This window comes from Hirundo rustica, chromosome 16 (assembly GCF_015227805.2).
Source record: "Hirundo rustica isolate bHirRus1 chromosome 16, bHirRus1.pri.v3, whole genome shotgun sequence".
Classification (NCBI taxonomy): Eukaryota; Metazoa; Chordata; class Aves; order Passeriformes; family Hirundinidae; genus Hirundo; species Hirundo rustica.
In genome coordinates, this window is record NC_053465.1 from 3,780,177 (window position 1) to 3,803,457 (window position 23,281).

At 44.7% G+C, this 23,281-nt stretch overlaps 1 protein-coding gene across 2 annotated transcripts in view; it reads left to right on the forward strand.

The window, feature by feature from the left end:
- The window catches only part of PHACTR3 (phosphatase and actin regulator 3), a 98,298-nt gene extending 75,382 nt beyond the window's left edge, over positions 1-22,916 (forward strand). For both annotated transcript variants that reach the window (XM_040080089.1, XM_040080090.1), the window contains exons 9-13: positions 14,392-14,447; positions 18,430-18,491; positions 19,331-19,471; positions 20,753-20,829; positions 22,325-22,916. In XM_040080089.1, the coding sequence (XP_039936023.1) occupies positions 14,392-14,447; positions 18,430-18,491; positions 19,331-19,471; positions 20,753-20,829; positions 22,325-22,340 (352 nt within the window). In that variant the 3' untranslated portion in view covers positions 22,341-22,916. The remainder of the gene's footprint in view (positions 1-14,391; positions 14,448-18,429; positions 18,492-19,330; positions 19,472-20,752; positions 20,830-22,324) is intronic.
- Positions 22,917-23,281: the final 365 nt, after the last annotated feature.

The window sequence follows — 23,281 nt, forward strand, 5'->3', positions numbered from 1 at the left end:
AATTTGCTGTCTCAGACCAGCCCACAGCTTGTCTGGCAAGAGCTTTTGAATACACTAATTTATTTATAAGGGCTTGAAACAGGGTTGCCTTAGTCCTGTGTTATTTTCTGGTTTGAACACATGCACAGGACCCAGAGCTGCTCTCAGTGCAGGACTCTATTGCTGAGGACTCAACATTCACCTCCTGCTGAAAATGGGGGGTATTTGCACAAACATGAGGCAGCGTCACTGCAGAGGCAGTAATTTCTGCCAGGCAACAACAGAGTTCCAAATTCCCAGGGCACGGCTGATTAAAGATTGTCTTCTGGGAAGACACTATCACCTTACACTCCTCTGTTCTACTTCCCCGGCTCCAGTGCTGGGAATTCCTAATCAAACCTGTTTTCTACAGCACAGCAAGGGCAAGGGCAGCAGGTCAGAGCACAGCAGGTAAGGGAAGAGCAGAGCTGCAGGTGGAAACATAGATAGGAATATCCATGGCCTTTTCTGGGACACACAGTCAATTCCTCAAATAGATATGGTGTAAGTGGCACAAGTTAAACTAGAAATTTAAAAAAAAAAAAAAAAATCAGATTGCAGAAAGCTGTAAGTATCACAGGGGAGCACAATCACATAAATAAACTTGCAGGAAAACTGCTTAAGCAAGTGTCATTGAATAAGGAAAATGCCTTTTTGGGAAGAAAACAGTGCCCTCGTTTTGGCCTGCCAGCCCGCCCACTAACAGCAGCACATGCTCAGCTCAGATCCCTTTCCAGAAATTGGGCACCTCCACACGCCTGAAGATCTGGGCTCTACCCCAGTGGTGAGACAAGCCATCATAAACCAAAAAGGAAATGCATAAAATGCCAGTAATACTCTGTAATGCTTCACCTTACACTGGATTATGATTCAGGTCCTTGAGCTTGTGTGAGTCTGCAGTACGAGTAATTACAGAAAGAAATTACTTTAATTTAATTTGCAGAGCTTAATCGATAGAGACCAAAGTAAGCGGCTCTGCTTGTCACAGTGATTTGTGCTGTTATGGGATGAAAACCTGAGCAGAACAAGGTGCTGTAACAGTTGGGAGCTCCTGATAACCCAAGGGCTGGGCAGGGAGGGATTTGGGCATTCACAGTGCCAGCCCTCACTTTGTATAGCCATGGTCACTGTGTCACTGAGAGGATTTAGGATTATGGGTTTTTGGGTTAGCTCCATTAATGAAATTCAGGAAAAATGTTTTCTGCACTTAAAGCCAAGCACTTACTTCACTTAGCTGGAACAGAAGCCAGATGGGATGGACAGTGTGTATCTGAACTGTGAACCGTATAAGCACAGTCTCAGCCAGAGATGGGTTTGGCTGTGTGTTTAACACATCCATTTCAGACGTGTCACTTGAAAGCATTTGAGAACAAAAGAGAGGGGTAACGTTTGGATGGTGTGTTGGTTCTTCTCCCACTTGCCTTTTAAACCTAATCAAATTTATAGGCAGACTGGATACCAATGTGTGTCACTCTGACTGTTGCAGTGAATTGCCTGCAAAATACCTAAATGGTCACTTCTCCCACAAAATCTGGAATGTAGCTTGGTTTGGAGAAGGAAAAACCTCCTTACTGTGCAGAGCCACAGCTGTACACACTGTCCCTGGAGGCACAGCTCTGAGTTATCCCTACTTTATGGGGAGGGCTCTCAGATGAATCACCTGTACGTTCCCATGAAGAACTTGATCATATTTTTGGGCTCTCTTCCAAGAAAGCTGTGTCTCAGTACATGTGATCCAAGGAAATTGTAATTCATACCCTGCAGTTTCTGGTTCACCAAATTCTGTGAGTTACTATGGTTCCCTCCTCCTGCAGCTCTGAGCACAACTTCTGTAGCCTGGTTCATTCAGGATCTCTATTCCTCCAGAATAGAAGGCTTGGGCTTGCTGCTCTCATATAGAAAAATCTAGGTCAGTCTAGCACAGTTTCTATGCACTTGAAATAGCTTCAGAGAAGGTGAGGGGGGAGAAAAATATGAAAGAAAAAAATATTTAGAAAATAAGAAGTGCGGGAAGGAGAGAAAACAGGTCAGAACAGAAGGTCACTGATTTTCCTCAACCACTGCTCGATAGATGATGTGCAATTGTATCAATTATTAAAACATAGCTCCAGCTAAGTCTGATTCCATTGCCCCTGCCCACCTGGCAAGCTGCAGCTGTATAATCAGGTCTTGGGAGTTACTTGAGTCAGCCAGAGTACTGCAAGTTTCCTTCAGCATCTGTTTTTCAGGATAATTAACTCATCCAAGTGGCCAGCACTCTTCCTCAACCTCTGCAGACTCTGGAGAGTGTTTTTTCCTGGAAAGCACTCTATCTTTTCCTTCAGCTCTCACATGTAACACACCAGAAAACAAACAAACAAAAACAAGGACTCCCAGGTTTATCAATCCATGCTCATGGTTTTATCCAGTGAAATTAAGAAGAAATTGACCGCACCTTTGGAGGTTGAGGACCTCCTTGTGTTGAAAGTCCACTTATGCGGAGGATATCAAGGCAATGGGGAAACAAGAACCAGCAAGACCTGAGTCTTTAAATGCCATTAGAAACAGGTACTGCAATCTAATTAGTCCACTGTTCTGCAAAGATGTGTCAGTTATTTTGTTCTCTTAAAGCTATACAGAATACTACTCAGGCAAGAAACAAAGAGCAGAATAAAACCTGAGTGCCTCACTGCAGAAAAAAAAAACCCTCTCAAAACCAAGACTACATGGCTCACAGATGAACCACCAATGTCATTTGCTTGAGATGGTCATATTCATTAAGCAAATTAAATTCTGAATGAATTAATACTTCATTAGTTTTCTCAGAAATTTTGTTAAAAAAAAAAAAAAAGCCAGGCCCTCTCAGCAGTCTCTGCAGAAAGCAGCTGGCCTGTTGCACAGAGATCAGCCTAATTTGAGGGTGTCTGCAAAAGCCACATTCTGGCCAGGCTACACTGCAGCCTTGTTGTAATCATCCCTGGGAGTGGCTGCAGCACTTCCAAATACCACCCAGCTGGGGAAAAAAAATCCTCCTTCTCAAGAAAAGGTTAAACAAACCAGGACTGATGTGGTAAGGGAAGTTATATTCATGGGTGTTGTGCAGTTAAGCTTACAGAAATCCCTTTATCAGCCTGTTTACACCATAAGGGAAAAAGGTGACAGGTAACACTGTGTGTGGAAATGCCAAGCTTAGGTCTGCAGGGGTGATGGGAGCAGGAGGCTCAGGGTTAGCAGGGAATTGTGGCGGAGGAGAGGCCCAGCACTGCAATGCTGTGAGCTGCTGTGCATCAGCTGCAGTGACAGAACAGCTGCAGGGAAATCAGGATGTGAGGGAGGGTGTGTGCACAGAGCCAAGGTCTGAGCTCTGGGAGACACTGCAGCTCCCACAGCTCTGCAGTCCCTCCTCAGGCAGGGAACAACTCTGAGGACAATCACGGATGGGGCACAACGGGATCCTTTCCCACAAAGGTTTTGTGTGGCAGCCTTGAGCTTTGTCAGCGAGAGACAGCGTGTGTTGTACCACAACAAAGCACAGCTGTAACAGCCAAACATGACCTTACATAGTTGAATTCTTACATTTTATTCAGTTGAGGAACCCGGATTTCAGACGATCAGAATATTCTGTTCTATGTGAAATTTGCCAGCAAATTCTGTTTGGATTTCTGTGACCATAACTAAACACAGGATCCTAAAGAAAGTTAGGAGGGTCCCAGAAGGCTCTGAGGAAGAGCAGATAGAATATGAGGATGATATTTTAAAACTCAGCTCCTGCCTGTATTTTCCTGTAAGTTAGCCTGTCTGCAGTGCTCAGTCACACTTAGTGGCATCGAGTGACAAGTCATACTCCTCACCCTGTCCAATTTAAAACGCAAAGAAAAACAGAATTACTGGAATACCACTTACAGAGGGAAGTGAATAAATTCCCAGAGGGGCTGCAAATCTGGTTTTTCAGACAAGACAGTTTGCCACATTCTCCTATTCTGTACAACAAAGATAACCACATGGACCAGCTTTGCAGAGCACTGTGAGAGCTGCTGCTGAAAGAGCTACAAAATTGATGACTATTGAGGGGACTCGCACCCCTATGGATTTTTGGGCCATGTCTTTGAGCTGTCAATGGAAATTCTCATTTCACTCTGCACTAACAGCAGCAGGAACACTCTTTATATTGAAAAACCAACAGATAACCTCATGAGAAATTTTGAAAGAAGCAAAATATTAAAAGCAAATAAATGGGAGTGCAGTAAAAAGCAGGATTCAGAGCCTGCTGTGTGCAAAGGCTGGTGTGGCTCTGGCCAGCCAGGGTTAGTGACAGCGTGAGGCCAAGCTGTTGGTCTGACTCTGCCCTGGAAAATGCCGGGCCAACATTAGCGTGCACGAGAGGAACAGAAAATAGTACAGCAGATGGTGAGATGCTGTCTGAAGGCAGGGATACCCCATCCTTTTGGAGAGGCTGTGTGGGTGAGTGACAGGCGAGAACTAGAAAGCACTTGCCTTGCCAAGGGGAGCATTCCCAGAGAGATTCCTGCAGCCTGGGAGCAGGTGTGCAGCCACACACACAGCCCCAGCAGGGCCTGGCTGTCCCAGCAGCATTTGCAGCTTCAGAAATTGCTGTCATTTAGGTTTTTTTTCCTTCAGGGATTACACAAAGTACTCGGAGAAGGGTGCATTTGCCTTGATTTACTTCAGTAGTTAAGAAAGCTGCTCCCTGGCATCAAGCCTAATGCTACAAGGAGTTTGCAAAAAGTGTCACAGCATGTCCCCACCTGCTTAGAGCTACTGGGTTAGGAGGTTCACAGCTCACAGAGCTTGATACCCCCAGCGCTGGGGTAAATCCTCACTGCTCCTTGCAGGGGGCAAAGACACCTTGCAGAGGTTTATTTGTCACCTCCCAGACTCTGCAGATTGCCAAGGGGTCCTTGGTATTACACCTCCAGGTAACAGGGAAGGATGTTCTCCAGAATTCACACCTCACCAGGACATTCCCAGCAGCTCACACCCATGGCAAGAAGGGCCATTCTCAAATCGTTTTGCACTGAGGAAGGGGGAGGAGGAGAACTGACACACAGCTGGCAGCCCACACACACCAGTACTTTGTCTGCTCTCTGCAAATCCAGCTGTGCTTTCTTCCAGTGACCCAAATCCCACAGCTGCACATTGCAGTGGCATCTGCTGTAGGGGCAACAGTTTCTGGATTAAGTGCACAGTACTGCAGGATCTTAGTACAGCCCTGAGCAGCCCAGCTGAGGCCAGGACATCCTGGGACACTTCCATCCATGGACAATATCTCTGTTTGCCGCCCTCTGAAACAGAGCTAGAGCTACAGATGAACTGACATGTCTCTGTCATCCCGTCCCTGTCCTCGCTGACTGCCATGGCTGAAATTGCACTCCTGGCTTCCCAGGAAATTGAGTCACGAGCCTACAGACATTTCATTTTGTACAGGGCACAGAGGTGGCTGACAAGCCAGCCTCAGCCTCCCTGGAGGAGAACAGGCACAAACATTGGATTAGGGATTGTTCATACTGTGAAGTTAAAATCTACCTTTTTTCTTTTCTTACCTTTTTTTCCCCGCTTTTCTTATTTTTTTTATCATAACCCAGTAAGCACCCAGGAGTATGCACCTGCCACGAGGACAGGAAAGTCTCAGGTCAGTGGCAGTCCCACCGCTGGGCTGAGATTTGCCTCTGTCTGCTGGTTATTTCAGACTCCCTCCTGCTGCTCATGCAGTTGCTGTCAGAGTTGATTTTAGTATCATTTCAGCAGTGGCAGATGTCTTTATTTAAAATGATATCAGGGTAATAAACACATAATGGGACAGAACTAAAACTCTGGGATTTATATGATTGCTTTTGTTTGCCTGTCCTGAAGCATCAAACCCACAATGCTCTCAATTCGCCCAAGGCTGAGATGTGCAGCATTGCTTTTTCATTCTGCAGGAACACAGGGCTCCAGAGTTTTATTCCAATTTCAGAGGAGGGAAAAAAAAAAAAAAAAAAGAAAGAAAACCTCTTGCTTTACAATGAAATGTCATTAACCATTTTCAGTGACCTGCACAGTGTGACCAAGTCATAGCCAGCACTTGGTTTCTGCTGGAAGAAGCTCCGACACCCATTTTATACCCAGCCTGAAGCTCTCCTCAGCTTTCAGCAGAGGAAGGGCACTGGGAGCTGCACTGCTTGCCCCGTTATTTGAAGAGTGTGTTCTTTCAGCACTTTGTCTTGCTGAGCTATTTTTAGCTTGAAAGTATTCCCCAAACCAGCTCTTTGCCCAGCTGCAAGGCAGAGCAGAAGTGAGAACAAGCTGCTGTTCATGAGAACAGTGCTGCTCACACTGACATTGCTGCTGAGCAAGACACTCATCAAACTACAGACAGGGAACATGTCTTTGGCTGAACAACCCGCTGTACTTTTGTCACCCAAGTGACTAAATATTGTAATTCTGTCACAAACAGGACAGATACACTACCCAGCAGCTTTGTTAAACCAAGTGGAGAAGCAGATGGAAGGGAGAGGAGGAAGCTGCTGCTCTGAAATAAGCAGTTATTACATTTGAGCCCCATGTCAGCACGCTAGTTCTTGCATATTAACTAATAACTCAGATGAAAATTAAAGCTGTTATGTTATGGTGGTCCCACAACGTGCAGCAGCATCCTCCAACAGTCCTTATCTGAGTGTGGAGAGAGGTATGAAAGCAAAATCCACCTGAAGGTGGTGGAAGGATGCTCAGCATCTGCACTGAGCTTTGCAGCAGGTCTGGAACTGGGTCCTGATCTGCTCCCAGCTGTGCCTGGCCTTTCTTCCTCACACCCTGGGAAAATTAGACACCCAAAGGTGAAATGCAGCAGGGCTTTCACAGGTGGTGAGAACAGTGATTACCCTCAAGCCTTCTGCACTTGAATCCTCTGACAGGATTAGATCCTGGCTGTGGTGGTGTTTCAGCCCTCCCAGCCCTGTGCAATAACAAACCTGTCACAGGGCAGGTCCTTCAGGGACAGTGGGTTATGATACAAGGGTCATGCTGGGCAAGTGTGTGGTTTCCATTTCAGCTGAAATCTGAACTCTTTGCAGGGCTCCTATCACAGAAATTATAACGATGGACAACCGTAATTGCCTGGTAGATGAGTGATTTACTAATTTACTGAACTCATGCTGATCTGCAGCTTTGAAAATCCTGACAGAACTAAAGGCCAAACAAATAAATAACACATTTAATTAAACACAGAGGCTGTAAATGTTGCCTTATCTGCAATTTTCTTACTTGGATGCAAAAAATAGTTCATGATGGCACAGAGACACAAATAGTAGGCGCTTTTAAAGAATGCAACTCACAGCATTTACCAAAGCAGCTCACACTTTTCACACTGCTCTGAGCTACTGTCAGAGAAGGGCAGCAACTGCTCTTAGGATGATGCTCTTGGATGCTCCAAGGGCTGGAGAACCTCTGCTTTGGGGGTGCTCAGCCTAAGAAGCTTCTAAGGAGACAATGCTGGGGCCTTCCAGAATTAAGGGAGGTTATAAAAAAAATCAGGGAGAGCAACGTCTTACATGGGCAGATAGTGATAGGCCAGGGGGAATGGTTTTAAACTGAAGGAAGTTTGGGTTAGATTAGATAAGAGAAAGAATATTTTTACAGTGAAGGTGGTAAAACACTAGAACAGGTTACTCAGAGGTGGTGGATGTCCCATTCCTGGAAACATTCAGGATCAGGTTGGATGAGGCTCTGAACAACCTGATCTACTTGAAGATGTCCCTGCTCATTGCAGGGGCGTTGGACAAGATGTTTTTAAATGTTCTTTCCACCTCAAACTATCCTGATTCTATGATTTTCCTGTTACGGGAAATGCTGGCACATCAGTTCCCACTTTTTACATGATCCAGAATTACCTTGGGGTAAAAACAAGTTTGTGTCTGGTGTCTGCCTTCTAATTTTGTACAGACAGTAACAGAGAAGTCCCTCCCACCGTGGATTTACTACTACCCATAATTGTACATTGCGAGCAGGCACGGTGCAGTGTGTGGGTGACTCAAAGCCCTGGCACACATTCCCTTCACAGCTACTTATAGGAAGGATGAAAATAAACTTCTTGTTGAATTGAACATGATGTTCTGGCAACAGAGATGCCAATTTAAGAGGCAGAGCCTCTGCCTCCTGATGGGCAGCAGACACAAGCAGCTTTATGAGAAGCTAAACCAGGGCACTCCCATTTCTCCTCCCTTTGCCTGGGCTGTGAGAGGGATCCTTCCCACCACCTCCCTTCCCAACTCATCTGCAAAACCACCTGACCTGAGGAACAATCAATGCAATTGCTGCTGGCTGCAGCTCATTTACTGATGGCTGGATTGATTGCTCACTTGTCAGTCCAGGGTCCACAGGCACATGCACGTGTCCAGTTCACTCCTCCCTTTGGAGAAGATCGTCAGAATCACATGGATCTTACTAACACTAGCAACAGGATTCCAAAGCGTAACTTCTGGCTTCAGCTACAAATCTGAAAGAAACTCAGTTTTGTGGCAATCGTGCACACAGATACTGCGCAACAGATTCTGTGAAAAAGTCTATTTGGGAAACAGGAACATGTTTTGGGGACAGATAAGAAACCACAAAAACCTGAGCTGTTTTTCACTGGATTCTGCTTGAGTCTGCCAGGAAGGTGAGATACAGACTAATAAGAGGAGAGGAGAGAAGGACTGACTAGAAAGGAAGGACTGCCCGAGGTGTGTGAAGCCAGCATAGCCCCACATGCACACAGAGGGGCTGCACCTGTTCCAAATTGATCCCTCATCAGCCATTCCGTGCCCACGCCTGCAAACTCCCAGCTTTGCGTGGCTTTGCTGGGATGCAGCTCCCACAAGGGCCAAAGCAAACACTGCTGAGGGTAATTGTGAGGGCAGAGGACCTGGCAGCAGCTCCTGCTCACAGGACACGTTGATGCCTTGCCCATCTGACAGCAGCCCCTGGGTGCTGGTGACATGATCCTCAGCCTGCTGAGCACTCAGTCACCTGTAACTGTCCAACAGGACCAACCCTTGTATAACAGCGGTCCCAAGACATTCATTCCCTTCACTGTGAAGGAGACAATCTGGCAGTGTGAAGCAAATATTGATCTCCTGATCAGCAGTCAGAGGCACATGTGCGCGTCGCCGGGCTCGCAAACATGTGACTTTGCTCCAGAGGGGATGAGATGTTTGTGGCTTTCCCCACGCTTCAAATCCACACCCGCACTTGTGCTCATGTCCAGCACTTTCGTGGCAAGGCTCTGACGGCAGAGGAAAGCCTGTTTTGATGCAATTATACACCACACATGCTCACCAAGGGAAAACACCAGGCACCACAGCTCCCCTGTCCCTCTGAGAGCTGAGGGAGAGCTCACAGACATCAGAATTCCAGTGTGCACCTCGCACAGGGAAAACAAATACCTCGAGGCCATGTGCAAACTCTGAGCACCTGAGGTGCCTTGAGAGCCAGAGCAGCTGGCTGTACCTGCAGGGTGTTCTGGGCACAACCACAGGTGATTGAGATAACTTGCAATTACCTGCTCCTCTCACCCACGGGCAGAACACTGGGAGAACATGGGAGCAGGCAAAGTCTTTGGCTTCTGAGATATTCTAATAAATACATATTATCATCTCTCTGAGCCCAAAGTACTGGAGAAAACATTCTAAAGATAGTCTGAAAATACACCCAGAACACTCACCAAGTTTCAAACAACTGAAAAACACCTGCTGCTTGAAGGCTTATGCTGACTTTGCACAATAACAATAGTAACACAAAATCTTGGCAATTTTTCTGAACATGAGAAGTAGCTGCACAGAAAGTGCTTGTGTCCATCCCCTTTCACCCCCACACACTTACAGTGACTCCTTCACTCTTAAGAGAAAACGGTGTCTGTCCAAACTCAGAGCATCTCTAACACATGTGCAGCAGTCTCTGAACTGTATCCAGACATTACTTATAGCAAAGTGACTCTGGTGCCTCCAGTTGGGCTCAGTTTCCCAGAGGCAGCTGCAGTCACCTCTGAGGTGCTGCCAGTTCAGCTCCACTTTCTGCTGCTCTTGGCATCCCTCGGTTCAAACTAAGTGGAAGCAAAGTCCTGGACTGAGCACTCTCAGAGCATTTTCAGTGACACTGTGAAGGAATCTGGACAGAGGCAGGACCAGCCTGCAAGTTACTCAAGCATTTTCAAGAAAGGTTCAAGACCTTCCCCCAAAAGAACGGGCCCCACAGGTGCTCAGAGGGAGCACTCCTGCCTCACCAGGCAGCACAAAAACACCCAGACTTAGGTTTTCATAACACCCAAGAACACAAGAGAATTAATTGGCTGCTTTTTCCAGAAGCAAGAAATAGATATTGAAATCAGCTAAAAGGAAATCATTACTGTCACACAACCAAAGTGGTGGACTACATGAGCACTCCCTACAGAGCTCACAGTCACCTTGCTGAGGTGAATCCACGTGGGGCTGTGAACCCTTGGGTAAAAAAAAAAAAAAGAACAGAAATGGAAAGCACAAGACTCACCCAGCCACGACCATGCTGTGCTGCAGCAGTGCTGGAACCTCCTGTCCACCTCAGACCTTCAAATGGCACCTCCAGCCAGGGCTGCTGGAGAGCACAACAGCCACGCTGGGCCCAGGTGAAGCCTACAACCATCCTCCCCCAGGGGCAGGGATTTCACTGGATCCACAGGAAATGAGCCAGGACTCTGAATGAAAACACCTGCACCTGCCTCATACAAAATCCTCTCTCTGCAAAGCCCCTGGAGACCACCCATGCTCGCTGAGGGCTCAGGTGTTAGCCTTCACGAAGGCTCCTTCATGGCAGGTGTCTGTTTCATCCTCCGGAATCACACACCGGAGAGATTCTCCCCTGCTCTGCAGTCTGCTGATAATCATTATTCAGCTGGAGTCTGTTTCCTTTAAATGTGAGATCTGAGCATCCCCTCTCTGGCTCCCCATGCCCTGCTCCTGGCTGTGCTCCCCGTGGTGTGAGGGGAGCCGGGGCCATGTCCACAGGCCGGGCGTCCCTGAGGCGAGGCGCCGGCTCTCCTCAGGGATGGACAGTCCCTGCCGAGGAAACTCACTGAGCTCAGCACACAGAGCCAGGATTTCACACCCATCATCTTCAGGGAAAGCATGAAATAAACGAGCACCTGTTGCTCAGAGCCTGCAGCACCCAGCAGAGCCACAAACTCGCCTCAGTTTCTTACGTGAAAGCTCCTTCAGGAGGGATGTGGATTTTGGCATGGGGAACCTGTGCTCTGCGGAGCCCCAGCCCTGCCAGGAGCCCTCAGAAGATCTTGTCTGTCCTTAGCTGGTAAAGTCCTGCAGAAAGGGGGTCTGGAGCCCCGAGTCACCCTGGTCCAGCTCAGTGTCCCCAGGCCGTGCTCCAGCCCCTGTGACCCCACCACTGTCAGGGCATCTGGAGCCCTTCACCGGCTCCCCGGCCCCAGCCACCCCACAGCAGCTCAGAGAGGAAGCAAAAGTTGTTTCTGGGCACAGAGAGGCTTCTCCTGAACAGCAGGAATAGCAAATAGACCCAAAACCTCCCCGGACCTTGACAGCAGCGATGTCAGAGGTTTTTGCCACTTCTCATTTGATCGTGACTCTCGCTGTACTTGGTGTTTTCACTCTATCCCCAGCTTCCCAAAACTCTGTTAGAAATTTATTTTTAACCAAAGTCCCTGTCTAGTTTTGTGACTGTGATGCAAAGCTTGGAAGTGTGGTCTGTATCTGAAAAACTCAGGAAGAACCCCTGTAATATTCTCACGTGCACATAATCCTGTGTCCGACTGCACCTTTTCCTTCTGCTGGGGGTGAAGCTGAGGGCATGCACAGAAAAATGGGCATTGATGTGTATTTATCAAAGCCAAAAAGGAAATATGGTTTAAATAATCAACCATCATATATATTATATATAAATACAGAGCATCACAGGATATTAATATACATTTGTATTCTCATAATGCTCTAATTATTCTGTTAGGCTTTTAATCTCCCATTTTAAAAGGGACCTCTAAAACCTACTGTACACTTTTGGGAGAATCTATCAATCTTATATGGCAGGGCTGTAATTAAGAATGGCTGAGAGAGAGGCATATGAGCAACAGGTCGGGTAGACCTTTCATTTGCAGATGAGCTCTCCAAATAAGTCATTCTCCCCTGATTTATATTATAAAATGCACTTTATCTGTTTTGAACCAAACCTAGCCAGACTTGTGTGATTTCTGAGACATGCAGGGAAATGAGGGAGGAGTCCAAGGGTAACAGGAATTAAAAATACATGTTTAAAGCCTTTAGTTTCAGCATCATTCCTGTTTCAGTTGGGACTATTGCAACCTTTGCTGCTGGAGTATCTGGTTTATTGCTCCAAAGAGAACCCAGATGTCAGGAGAAAAGCCTCAGGTGATACAAAGCATTAGCTAGAAAGAGTGAGTTAGGCTGTAGGTGTTTCTGCACAAGAGCTCATCTATCTAAGTTTTCTCTTGGTGTGAATTTGGTGCAGTAGTTGTGCTGCTGTTGGCAAAGATGAGAAGTTTTCCAGAGAGTAATTAAAAAAAGGGTAAGGAGTTGTTGGTCTGATAACATATGACCACAGAGTTGATTTGGAATGTATATTGGGTAAGGCTTACAAAACAAGGAAAAATAAGAATCAGGTGATTTTACTGGGTTTGGTTGTTTTTTTGTTTTTTTTTTGCAGTGTGTAAACAATTACTTCATTTTTCCATCTGCTGTATAGTTGATAAAATGTAGATCCTGTTACAGCACACCTTTATAATTATTCATTTATCCCCCATGCCCAGCAGAGGAATAACTGCAGCAGTTTGCAGTGTGGTCCCTGCTCTGAGCTTTTCTTTGTCCCTGTAACTTCATTCCCGTCTTGGCAACATCTGCTGAGAGCCAGCGATGAGAATCCTCAGCGCTGGCTGAACGCAGGCCAGGAAGCATCGGAAACTCTTTGGGGTCTGCTGGCTGGATTATGACATGAAAGCCAGCAAATAGAGCCTGTGTGTGTGTCTGTGTGTGTCTGTGTGTGTGTGTGTGTGTCTGTGTGTGTGTCTGTGTGTGTCTGTGTGTGTGTCTGTGTGTCTGTGTGTGTGTCTGTGTGTGTCTGTGTGTGTGTCTGTGTGTGTGTCTGTCTGTGTGTCTGTGTGTGTGTGTGTGTCTGTGTGTGTGTCTGTGTGTGTCTGTGTGTCTGTGTGTGTGTCTGTGTGTCAGTGTGTGTGTCAGTGTGTGTGTCTGTGTGTGTGTCTGTGTGTCTGTCTGTGTGTGTCTGTGTGTGTGTCTGTGTGTGTGTCTGTGTGTGTGTCTGTGTGTGTGTGTGTCTGTGTGTGTGTGTCTGTGTGTGTGTGTCTGTGTGTGTGTGTCTGTGTGTGTCTGTGTGTGTGTCTGTGTGTGTCCGTGTGTGTGCGTGTGTGTGTCCGTGTGTCTGTGTGTCTGTGTGTGTCTGTGTGTGTCCGTGTGTCTCTGTGTGTGTGTGTGTGTGTGTATCTGTGTGTCTGTGTGTGTGTCTGTCTGCCCGTGTCTGTGTGTGTCTGTGTGTGTCTGTGTGTGTCTGTGTGTGTGTGTGTGTGTGTCTGTGTGTGTCTGTCTGCCCGTGTCTGTGTGTCTGTGTGTGTCTGTGTCTGTGTGTGTCTGTGTCTGTGTGTGCCTGCCTAGGGGAGGGCTCCAATTACCTGAGTCCCTCTGCAGACACCCCGGAGCCCCGTGGGGGCGTCTCATTTAGTATGCGCAATAAAATCGCTGTGGCACCGATCATATGATTTGAAGACTCAATCCTGAGGCAGCACTACTGAGAAGGGGAGGTGGAACCAAGACATTCACCCAGACAGAGCGAGGCTGTGAGCAGCACACGAATCGCGTTCAGCAGGCAGGAGCAGAGCTGGGGGATCGGGCTGCTGGATGTGCGCTCGGGAAAGCACGGGAAAGCACAGGAAAGCTTGATTCCTGGCCAGTCTTGCCTTTTGTCAGGATGCACGGCCGGTGTGAGTAAAGGAAGTGCGCTGCTACGGGTGATTAAAAAGGTGAAGGCAGTGATAGAGGCAGAAGATCACTGTGAAACTCCTTTGCTACCCACCTTGAGCGTGAATTTTACCCCTGGGGAGTGCTGGTTCCAGCTGACTGGACAGTGAGATGAAAAGGATGCACGTTCTGAGGAAGCGTTTCACTGACTGCAGAGCAAACTAGAGGAGAACTTTTACCTCTGTTACTGACATTTGGGAAAAATAATATAAGAAAGAATTCTCTGCCAGGAGTATTTTTTTCCCCCCCCCTTTCTTCACGAGTCCAGAAGAGGGATTTTGTAGTCCCCTCCAGAGGAAAACACCAACCAGAAGTCAATTCTACAGACTTTCCAAAGAACAATGGTACAAAATGTCATTTTGGTGTTTTTCCGCAGGCGACTCAGCCAAAGACCCGCAGTTGAGGAGCTAGAAAGAAGGAATATACTGAAACGTGAGTACTTTTTTTTCTTAAAGTATTTTATGTGTGTGTCTTGAAATCAGTGACTGCATTTCCAGAATGTATTATTTTTAAATAGACAAATTAATTCACTGGGATAATTTTCTGTATCTAGAAGTTTTAATTTTTCACAGAGACTTGTAATTTTAGGACAAAAAGAACCGTTTGGGTTCAGGCTTTCAAATAATTTTTATTCTGATTCCACTGTTACTGGTGTCCAAGGGAGGAATGCAATCCGAGTGTCACAGTGCCATGAGAATTGGAGGGACATTTTTCAAGACATGGATTTTCAAGGCAAACACTGAATAGCACTGGCTATACAATGGAAGGGGGAAGCATCCTTGCAGAGATGTGATTCTCCCCAGGTCTGTTTGTTCATGCCACTGGAGATCTTCCCAAAGCCAAGCCAAAGATCAGCCTGAGAGGTCAGGATTTTGAGAGGGACAGTCCCAGGCCCGCTACAGGCGCTGTCACAGGGGGGTGTTCTCAGCATCTCTCAAATTCACAAGGCAAAACTTGCAACTCTTTTCCTAAATGGAGATCAAAACTTGTTTGATTCCAAGGGATCAAACAAGTGATGAACATAATCCCTTCCCTTAAAACTGCTGAATTAGGGGCAGGTGAGAGGCAGCTTGGAAATTGTCTCCACTATGGATCTCAAAAGGGGGAATCCATCTGCTATTTTGTCTCTTTAGCGTTGAAAGACAAAATCACCCAGGATGATGTCAACTATAGGTTCTCATTAAACAAGCATAAAACATAAAGCACAGAAATCTGTCCACAAGCAGTGCTGCCCACACTGTTTAAGTTATATTTAATCACATGATTGTAATTCACTAGGAAAAAAGTCATCAACATTGCGTTACCTAAAATTTCATGTCTCAGAACTTTCTTAGTGGTTCCTAGGGAAAACCTTATGCTCTTGCCATCAAAGTTATTTGGGATTTCATTTCAGCTTTCACACAAAGGGATAGCACAGTGTAATGTATACTTAGCAGTATTTTCTGTACCGTTCCCATGCACGGATCACACACAGTAAAAATGAGCTCTATTTTGCATGTGCACAGCTTGAGGAGGAAAAGGAAACCCTCTTTGCAACACGAGTGGGTGAACTTGGCCAAACTTCACCTGTCATCTGCCAGAGAGGCAGGAAAATGCGGTGACCCAAGATCCTGAGCTACGTGGGGAGAGATTTTCAAGAGTCAGTAACCAAGATCTCTGAAAATCTGCTTCTTTGGTTTTTTTCCCTGGCTAAGGAAAAGCTGATCTCCACTGAAAAAATCTGTTCTTTTATGTTTACTTTTTTGAAGTCTGCTGGCTACATCCTTAATCTGGGTTAAACTGACCAGTTTTAATAATAAAAAAGTTTGAATACATTCATATAATGAGCTTAGAGGGAGATAAAGCAGAAAGAAGATAAAGCAGAATTAAAGATACTTCCTGAATACCAGCTAAACATACTGGTCTAGATTTGTATCTCATTTAAAGAGCTCCCAGCATGGAGCAAATTTATTGACTTCTGTTGGGTTGCTCAGGCTTTACACAGGTTTAACTGGGATCAGAACCACTTCCATTTCATTTACCTCTGCCATTATATAAAAATCTGAGTATCCTGTGTAGCTGTAGCAGTACAAGAGCCCCTCAGTGAAATCTCTGCAACCTCCTCCAGGTGTAGTAAGGGTTTGTGCAGTTTTAAGTTGTGCATTTCCCAACATCTTTGATGTTCATAATTGGTACTGCTGACAGAAGTTCTTTTATGGACTTGGAATTCACATTTGTACAACTCTGGTAAAAAGAGAAGCATATTGTAAAGTTCACCTACTGTCACTTTAAAGCAAATCTCAGCAAGATTTCAAAAAGTGATTTCTTGTCTCCTTTAGGGAGTAGTTTCTGAGATAAAAGTAATACTTAAAAAGCAAGCTTAAAGCCAGCACTTTCTTACAATTTTATCTTCCAAGTTCTTTAACCATAGAAACACTGCTGGCTTCCCACCAAGCATGAAAAGCAACCGAACTAAAATCCCAGCCCAGGTGTCAGACGTGTCCTTGCTGTACCCAACAGAAAGCTGAACTCACAGCCAAAAGGCATCTCTTGAACGCCACTGTACAATCCCTGCTTCACTGCGAACCCAAGGAGATGCTTTAGTGTCACGCAGAGCTGAGAGCTCCCTGAGGAGCTGGCAGAGCTCAGAAAGAGTTCCAGCTCTGCACAGGCCCCCTCAGAACTGGGAGCATCTCTGCTGAGATTTATAAAACCAGCCCTCAGCAATGAATGGATCTGTGTGGGCAGAGTGATGGTGATGGGAAAAGCCTCTCTGGGCTGTCTGAGCAATAATGCCTGAGGAGAATCCCTTGCCAGCATTTCATATCAAATCTCAGGGTGTGGTTTTTTTTTTTTTTTTTTTTTTTTTTTTTTTTTTTTTTTTTGTAAAAGAACTATTTTTAAAAAAAAATTATTTCTTGGAGCTGGTAATAGGCACTGAACCCAAGTGAATAGAAATCAGGAAATCAGTTACTACACATTCAGTTTATCTGGAAAAGTATTTTTTGATCAGAAGTGTGTATTTTTGGCTTTTCTTTGGGAATTAGAATCAGGGATGCTTTCCACTGGACCAGGTTGCTCCAAAGCCTGTCCAATCTGCCTTGAAGGCTTCCAGGGATGGAACAGTCACAGCATTAAATAACATTATTTTAATAACATTAAAAGGCACTACAGCACAGAAAATCATCTATTTTTAACGAAAAAAATACAAAATAGGAATATCTACTCTAAAATGGGTGAATTAAAGCTGAATGGATAACTTCTTGCAGGTATCTCTATATCTAAGGATACCCTCCACTTTTGAAAGCCTGTTCTCCTTTTACACGTTGCAGACTGAAATAGCTGCTCATCCCTGACACAGCACTAATTTTAGCTGACCTGTTCTCTTTACATTTTGTGCCTTGCCACTGAAGTGTAATGCAGCACATTATAGCATTTTAAATTCATCCGATTGACATTTCTAACCCTAGCCGTGTGGAGCTGTGCCCTACTGTGTTATTTTAAATAGATTTGATTGCATCTCAGTGTCATCCAATGAGTGCAAAAATCAGGGAGAAAAATGCTTCATTGTTAAAAATATCTTGGAAATCCATCTGTAGTGCTAGTGGGTTTTGGAGGCGTAGCAGAAATCACGTGTGTGCTTAAACACTGGAAATATCTAATGCAAGTGGTATAATACACCTCACAGTAGTACCCAGAGAATCCCTGAATGGTTAAACCTTTTTCTCTGGCTCTGCAGCTTTGTTCAGGTCATGGGCTCACGCCTTAATTTAGTAACAGATAGTACTGGGAATAGAAACGCCATTAACTCGTTTCCTAAGGCAGGGGATCTATTTCACAGTGTTACAGCACTCCGGGCTATTTTTAGAGCCAGTGTGTAGGAGTTCTCACGGCTCCACTGTTAATAGGCAACACAAAGACAAGGGGGCTGAGCTCAGAGCAGAACCCTGCACGGGAGCCCTGGCAGGAAAAAGGGGTCTCAGTCAGGGAAAGCCAAGGTGCAGGTCAGTGCCAAGAGTGATGAGACTGAGAGAACAGGAATGAGGACAGAACGGGCTCTCCCTGGAGCTGCTGCAGTGAGGCTCCTCAGCATCTGACAGCATGAATGGCTCCAGCAATATGCAGAGTGAAAAAAGGATGATTGATCAGCTGTGGAGTGTTTTGATTTTCCTGCTAAAGTGTATCCGAGGGGAGCGTTGGTGTGGCTGCTGTTGTTTCATTAAATCCCCGTGGAGTTCAGAGCTGACACTGGCACCAGCGCGGTGTCCTCACAGAGAGGTGACTCTGTGCTCCAACACACACCGGAGATGCACTGAATTACCAAAACACACGGCTACGAGCTGCTGGTTTGGCCCTGCTCACTACTGCCTGGAACTCGGGAAAACACCAAACTTCCTCATGAGGAAAGTCATCTTTTTCTTTATCTTCTCCGCAGAACGAAATGATCAGACGGAACAGGAAGAGAGAAGGGAAATCAAGCAGAGACTGACAAGAAAGGTAAAATCTCGGAATACCTGCTATTAGCTTTTAGAAATCTAGCAAAATTACTGTAATATCAACCAGCCATAGAGAACTAACAATGTTCTATTACACAGAACCTCCCTTAATAAGCATCCTCCTCAGCAGTGTCTGGTAATATGAATTATAGACGTACCTACCTTAGCTAGATGAGATTTACTAGAATATTTACATATAGACTTACCCAGAAAATGGGTATTTGTTTGCACACTGCATATTTGTCAGCTCCACTGCTGGAAAAGGACTTTCTCATTCTTTGTAGCGGAGCTGACTCCATGCTGAACACCAGGTCTTGCTCTCATACTACATTTCTTTTTGCATTTAAAATATTCTCAGAATAAGAACAAGATCTTGTTGTTCTGTTCCTGGAAATCCCTAATGGAATTACAGACCAAATATGCTGATAACTTGTTAAAGCTAGACTGGAATCCTTGCAGTGGGTCGAGTACTGAGAATCTCACGCAGATAATCTGCCTCTGCATGTAATAGAACTTCCTACAGCATCCAGAATCATCCAGAGATCATAAAAACTGCATTGTGATTCCTTTACATTTTGAAAATATATTTTATCAATATCTGGGTTAAAATATTTTCCTCTTTTGTCCATTATAAAGGCACTGTGCTGTAGCCCACAGCTCCATTTAAACCATTATTACTCTCCCAGCAGAAATGATGAAATATTTCGCTGGAGTTTCCAAGGGTTGGGTGGTTTTCCATATGTGTAAATGCATGCTGAGCCAAGATGCAAAGAATCTTGCACTTCTTACTGATTGATTTGTTATTAACCTGGTTTTATTTCACGAAACTTCTGAATACAGCTTAACCAGAGACCTACAGTTGATGAACTGAGAGACAGAAAGATCCTGATTCGATTCAGTGATTATGTGGAAGTGGCAAAAGCACAGGACTACGACAGGAGAGCAGACAAACCATGGACACGACTGTCAGCAGCAGACAAGGTACTGACACAGCCACAAAGTTCTGCTTTCTCCTTGCTTTGTCTGTCATGATACATCACATTCTCAACAGACTTCAACCTCTGCAACATTTCATTATGTAAACTTTACCATGATTTTTTATGTTGAAATCATACCAATGTAATAAAAAAGTCTATCTAGTACTTGAAAGGCTTCTACCCACCCGCCCAAAAAGGTGGATACAATTTTTTGGGCTCCAACTCAAAATCACCTCCAGCCAATAGAGTATTAAGTTTTATTCTCAGACTGGAAATTTTGTCCCAAACACGCAAAAATTTCCTCACCTGTTTCCTGTGACCGCTCAAGGAGTCACTGGACCCACATTCTCCTGATCAGAGCTCTCATTTTGCCCCATCACATCCCTGCCATGTAGCTGATTTACACCCGCATTTAAATGTCACATTTAGATGCTTGAGTAGTAAGAATATTTCACCATGACTCCAGCCAGAACAGTTGGGAAGTTGGGCTGCAGGAAGCAGAAGGAGCAGGATGCTGAGACAATTACTGGCAAAATGGCAAACACAGGACTGTTAATGTGGCTTTGTGCTGAGATGTGAATATCAAACGCTTTGGTTTCCATCCAGTGTCTCCCCAGTAAGGGAGAAAGGGGCTTAGAGGACTCAAGAGAAAAGGAACAGAGCACTTCTACTCCAGTAGCTGTTCTCCCAAGCTCTCTAAAATGGTGAATAAGCTATTCCATAGTAATCAATGAAATAAGGATTTTATATTTTCCTTGTATGTACTTTTATTAAAATTAGACTTTTCCTGGTTTTACTGTTTCAATGTTCATGTTTCAATTAACAAGGCAGGTTTAGGAAAGTGACAGTTCTGCACGTGCTGGTGGCACACATCAAGAAGTCAGGGTCAGAGCTGAACCTCTGCATTTGTGACTGAAGAACGGATCAATTTCTCAGCAGCTTCTCTTTATCTTTAATAAATATTAACTGGAATCTTATTAAATGTGAGACAACCAGCCCTGAGGTGTTATTCTGTCAGAATTGCTTCTAGACAGCAGTGACCCTGTTAGCAATCAATAACAGATGAGAAGTATTGTGTCACCAATCCATACAACCCAAATATTCAGCTTTTTTACCAGCACAGAGTGCTCTGCTATATGTATGTGTGTGTGTGTGTGTGTGTGTATATACATATAAAAGTACCCAATACCTGGTACCCAGAAAACTCTTCTGCTCTGCAGCTCTGGGATTTTGTTCACAGACACAAAATTATTTGTTCACGTTTTTTTCTCTTTTCAATTCCTAGGCAGCAATTCGGAAAGAGCTGAACGAATACAAAAGTAATGAAATGGAGGTTCATGCATCCAGCAAACATCTGACAAGGTAAGTTTGCCAGCTGTTTATTACTGCTGCCTGCTAAAAACTCTGCTTGAGTCCTGAACCTGGATTTTACTCTTTTGTGCTGGATGTGGGAGAATATGCAAAGGGAGGTTAATATTAAAAGAAAATTGGAGCGTTTCTCTTCCTGAAGAGAACTCAATTTTCTGATTTTTTGAGGGGCTTGGCACATACCAAGAAACCTGCAGACATTCTCCAGAGCATCCCTCAGCTGGCATTCCTTGCACCAAAGATTCAAAGATAGGACAAAAAAAAAAAGAAAATAAAGTATATAACACAGAAAACAATATGATTTTTTAAAGTAGAACTTAATACACTGTATAAAGATCTCTGAATTAAATGTAGCCTTATCACTGAAAATTCCCTGCTCAGAAATACAAAACCATAACAGGCCAGTGCCAGGGGTAGTCATGCCTTTGTTCTGCTCGGATTTATCCTGAAGGATTCAGCCTGGGGATTTCAGTATTCCCTGTCTGTGCAGTTGCTATTGGAAGGAGCAAGCCCCAGGTAACTTAATGACACTTAACTCCCTGCCAGGTGGAGGGCAGGAGAGAGAGCAGCTGTGGAGTGTTGTCACTCTCTACAGGACTGGGCCACTGGGATCCTGGGCAGGGCAGTGCCTGCTCCATGTGCCAGCACTGGTGACAGGGACGGTGTTTAAACACACATAAAAACATTCATTTCCCTTCTGTAAGAGGAGAAACAAAATGAGAGGCCGATTCCACTGATACTTACAAAAAGGCATCATTAAGGGCAAAGCAGCTCCAGTGCATTGATGGAATGGAATGTGGAGAGGGAAAAGGGATGGCTGCAGTTTCAGTCTGGAAGTGAGCTATACATTTCCTAATTGGAGTTACCTGGGGAGTCTGAGTAGATGGTAATGAGAGATTTTGAAATTTGTTCAGGATATTAGGAGTAAACAGGCTTCCAATTTACAATTAGTGCTAGGGCATTACAAATGATTGGGGCTTTAATTATGGATCTCAGCCAAAAGAACAAGCCTACAGAGCAAGAAGAATATTTATTCCAGACTCACAAGGCTATCAAACATTTCACCAACAGTTATCTTCTCATACTTTACAAAGCATTTCAACATTGCTGAACTCTTAAAAAAGAACAAGATCACTGCACAATGAAGAATATTCCTACCCCTGACAAACTGTGGCTTCATTTACTAAGAGAAAACCCCCACATCAACTACATACCTGTATTTGCAACTGCATTCCCAAAGAAATGTAAACAAGGCACACTGGGCCCTGAGGATTGCACCTGCACTACAGTCGTGGCACAGGGGTGGGAACGTGCTGGGGAAAATTAAGAGCTGCTAATATTCTTCAGCACTGTCATTGTACCTTTAAACAGAATAAATATATCTTTTGTGGCTTTTAAACATGTTATTAATCTAACATAAAATAATTGAATAAAAAAATATTTAATTCTATTGCAAAATGGTGTGAAAAATGTCTCTCTTTTCCCCTAGATTTCACAGGCCATAGAAATTTTCTTCTGAGAAGAATCTGTCTTTACTTTTTGATATTGCTGCTGAACACACATCAGGGAGCACCGAAGCCCTTCCCTGAGGTTCAGTGCAGGCTCCCTGGACGCTGATGTGACAGAAGGACTCTGCAGTGAAGCCTCTGCAGCACCTGGGGACAGGACGCCAGCCCCGAGCTCTGGAGGCAGAAGAGTCTGGCCTGTGGAGTGGGACAAGCTGCTGAAAAAGACTGAAGTGAAGCTGCTTGGAAGAGCCTCCTCCTCTCCTTTCCCACCTGTGTGGAACTGGTTTGCAGCCTGCCTTGGAAAAGGAGATGTTGTGCATGTACAGGCTTTACCATTCCAAGGCCTCTGACATAAACGGACATGACACTCTGTCATCCAGTATTATGTTGACAAGACATTTTGAACTTACCACAGTTAGTTTGTAAAACACCTAAGTTCATGTTCTAAAAACTAATTTAATGTATTATAATTTCATTCTTTTTTATATACTGTCTAACAGAATCACAGCTGCAAGCATTTTTGATTCCTGTTACTTTTGTTCTTTAATTAAATGACTACTTATTGCAGGAAATTAACATGTTTCCTAAAGCTCTTTTTTTTTTTTCCCAGGGATAGCTGGGAAGAGATTATAATTATTATGCACCAAACCATTTGACTTCTTCATCAACACAGAGTCTGCAAAATGATGATCTCAACTAAGATTTTTCCATCTGGTGGAATAGCATAAGCTGGTTGTCACTCTGCACCAGTTGAGGCTCTGACCCTCTAAAAATGACAGTTTGGTTCACTGTTATTAAAAATTACTAAACTTGACAGCCAGAGGCAGAAATGTAACAATGTACTTCGATGTTTAGCAAACAAATGGTTTTAATGCTTTCTTGACAGTAAGAAGGAAAAAAGTTACTAAATGCTAATAACAAAGCAGATAGAACCGGTT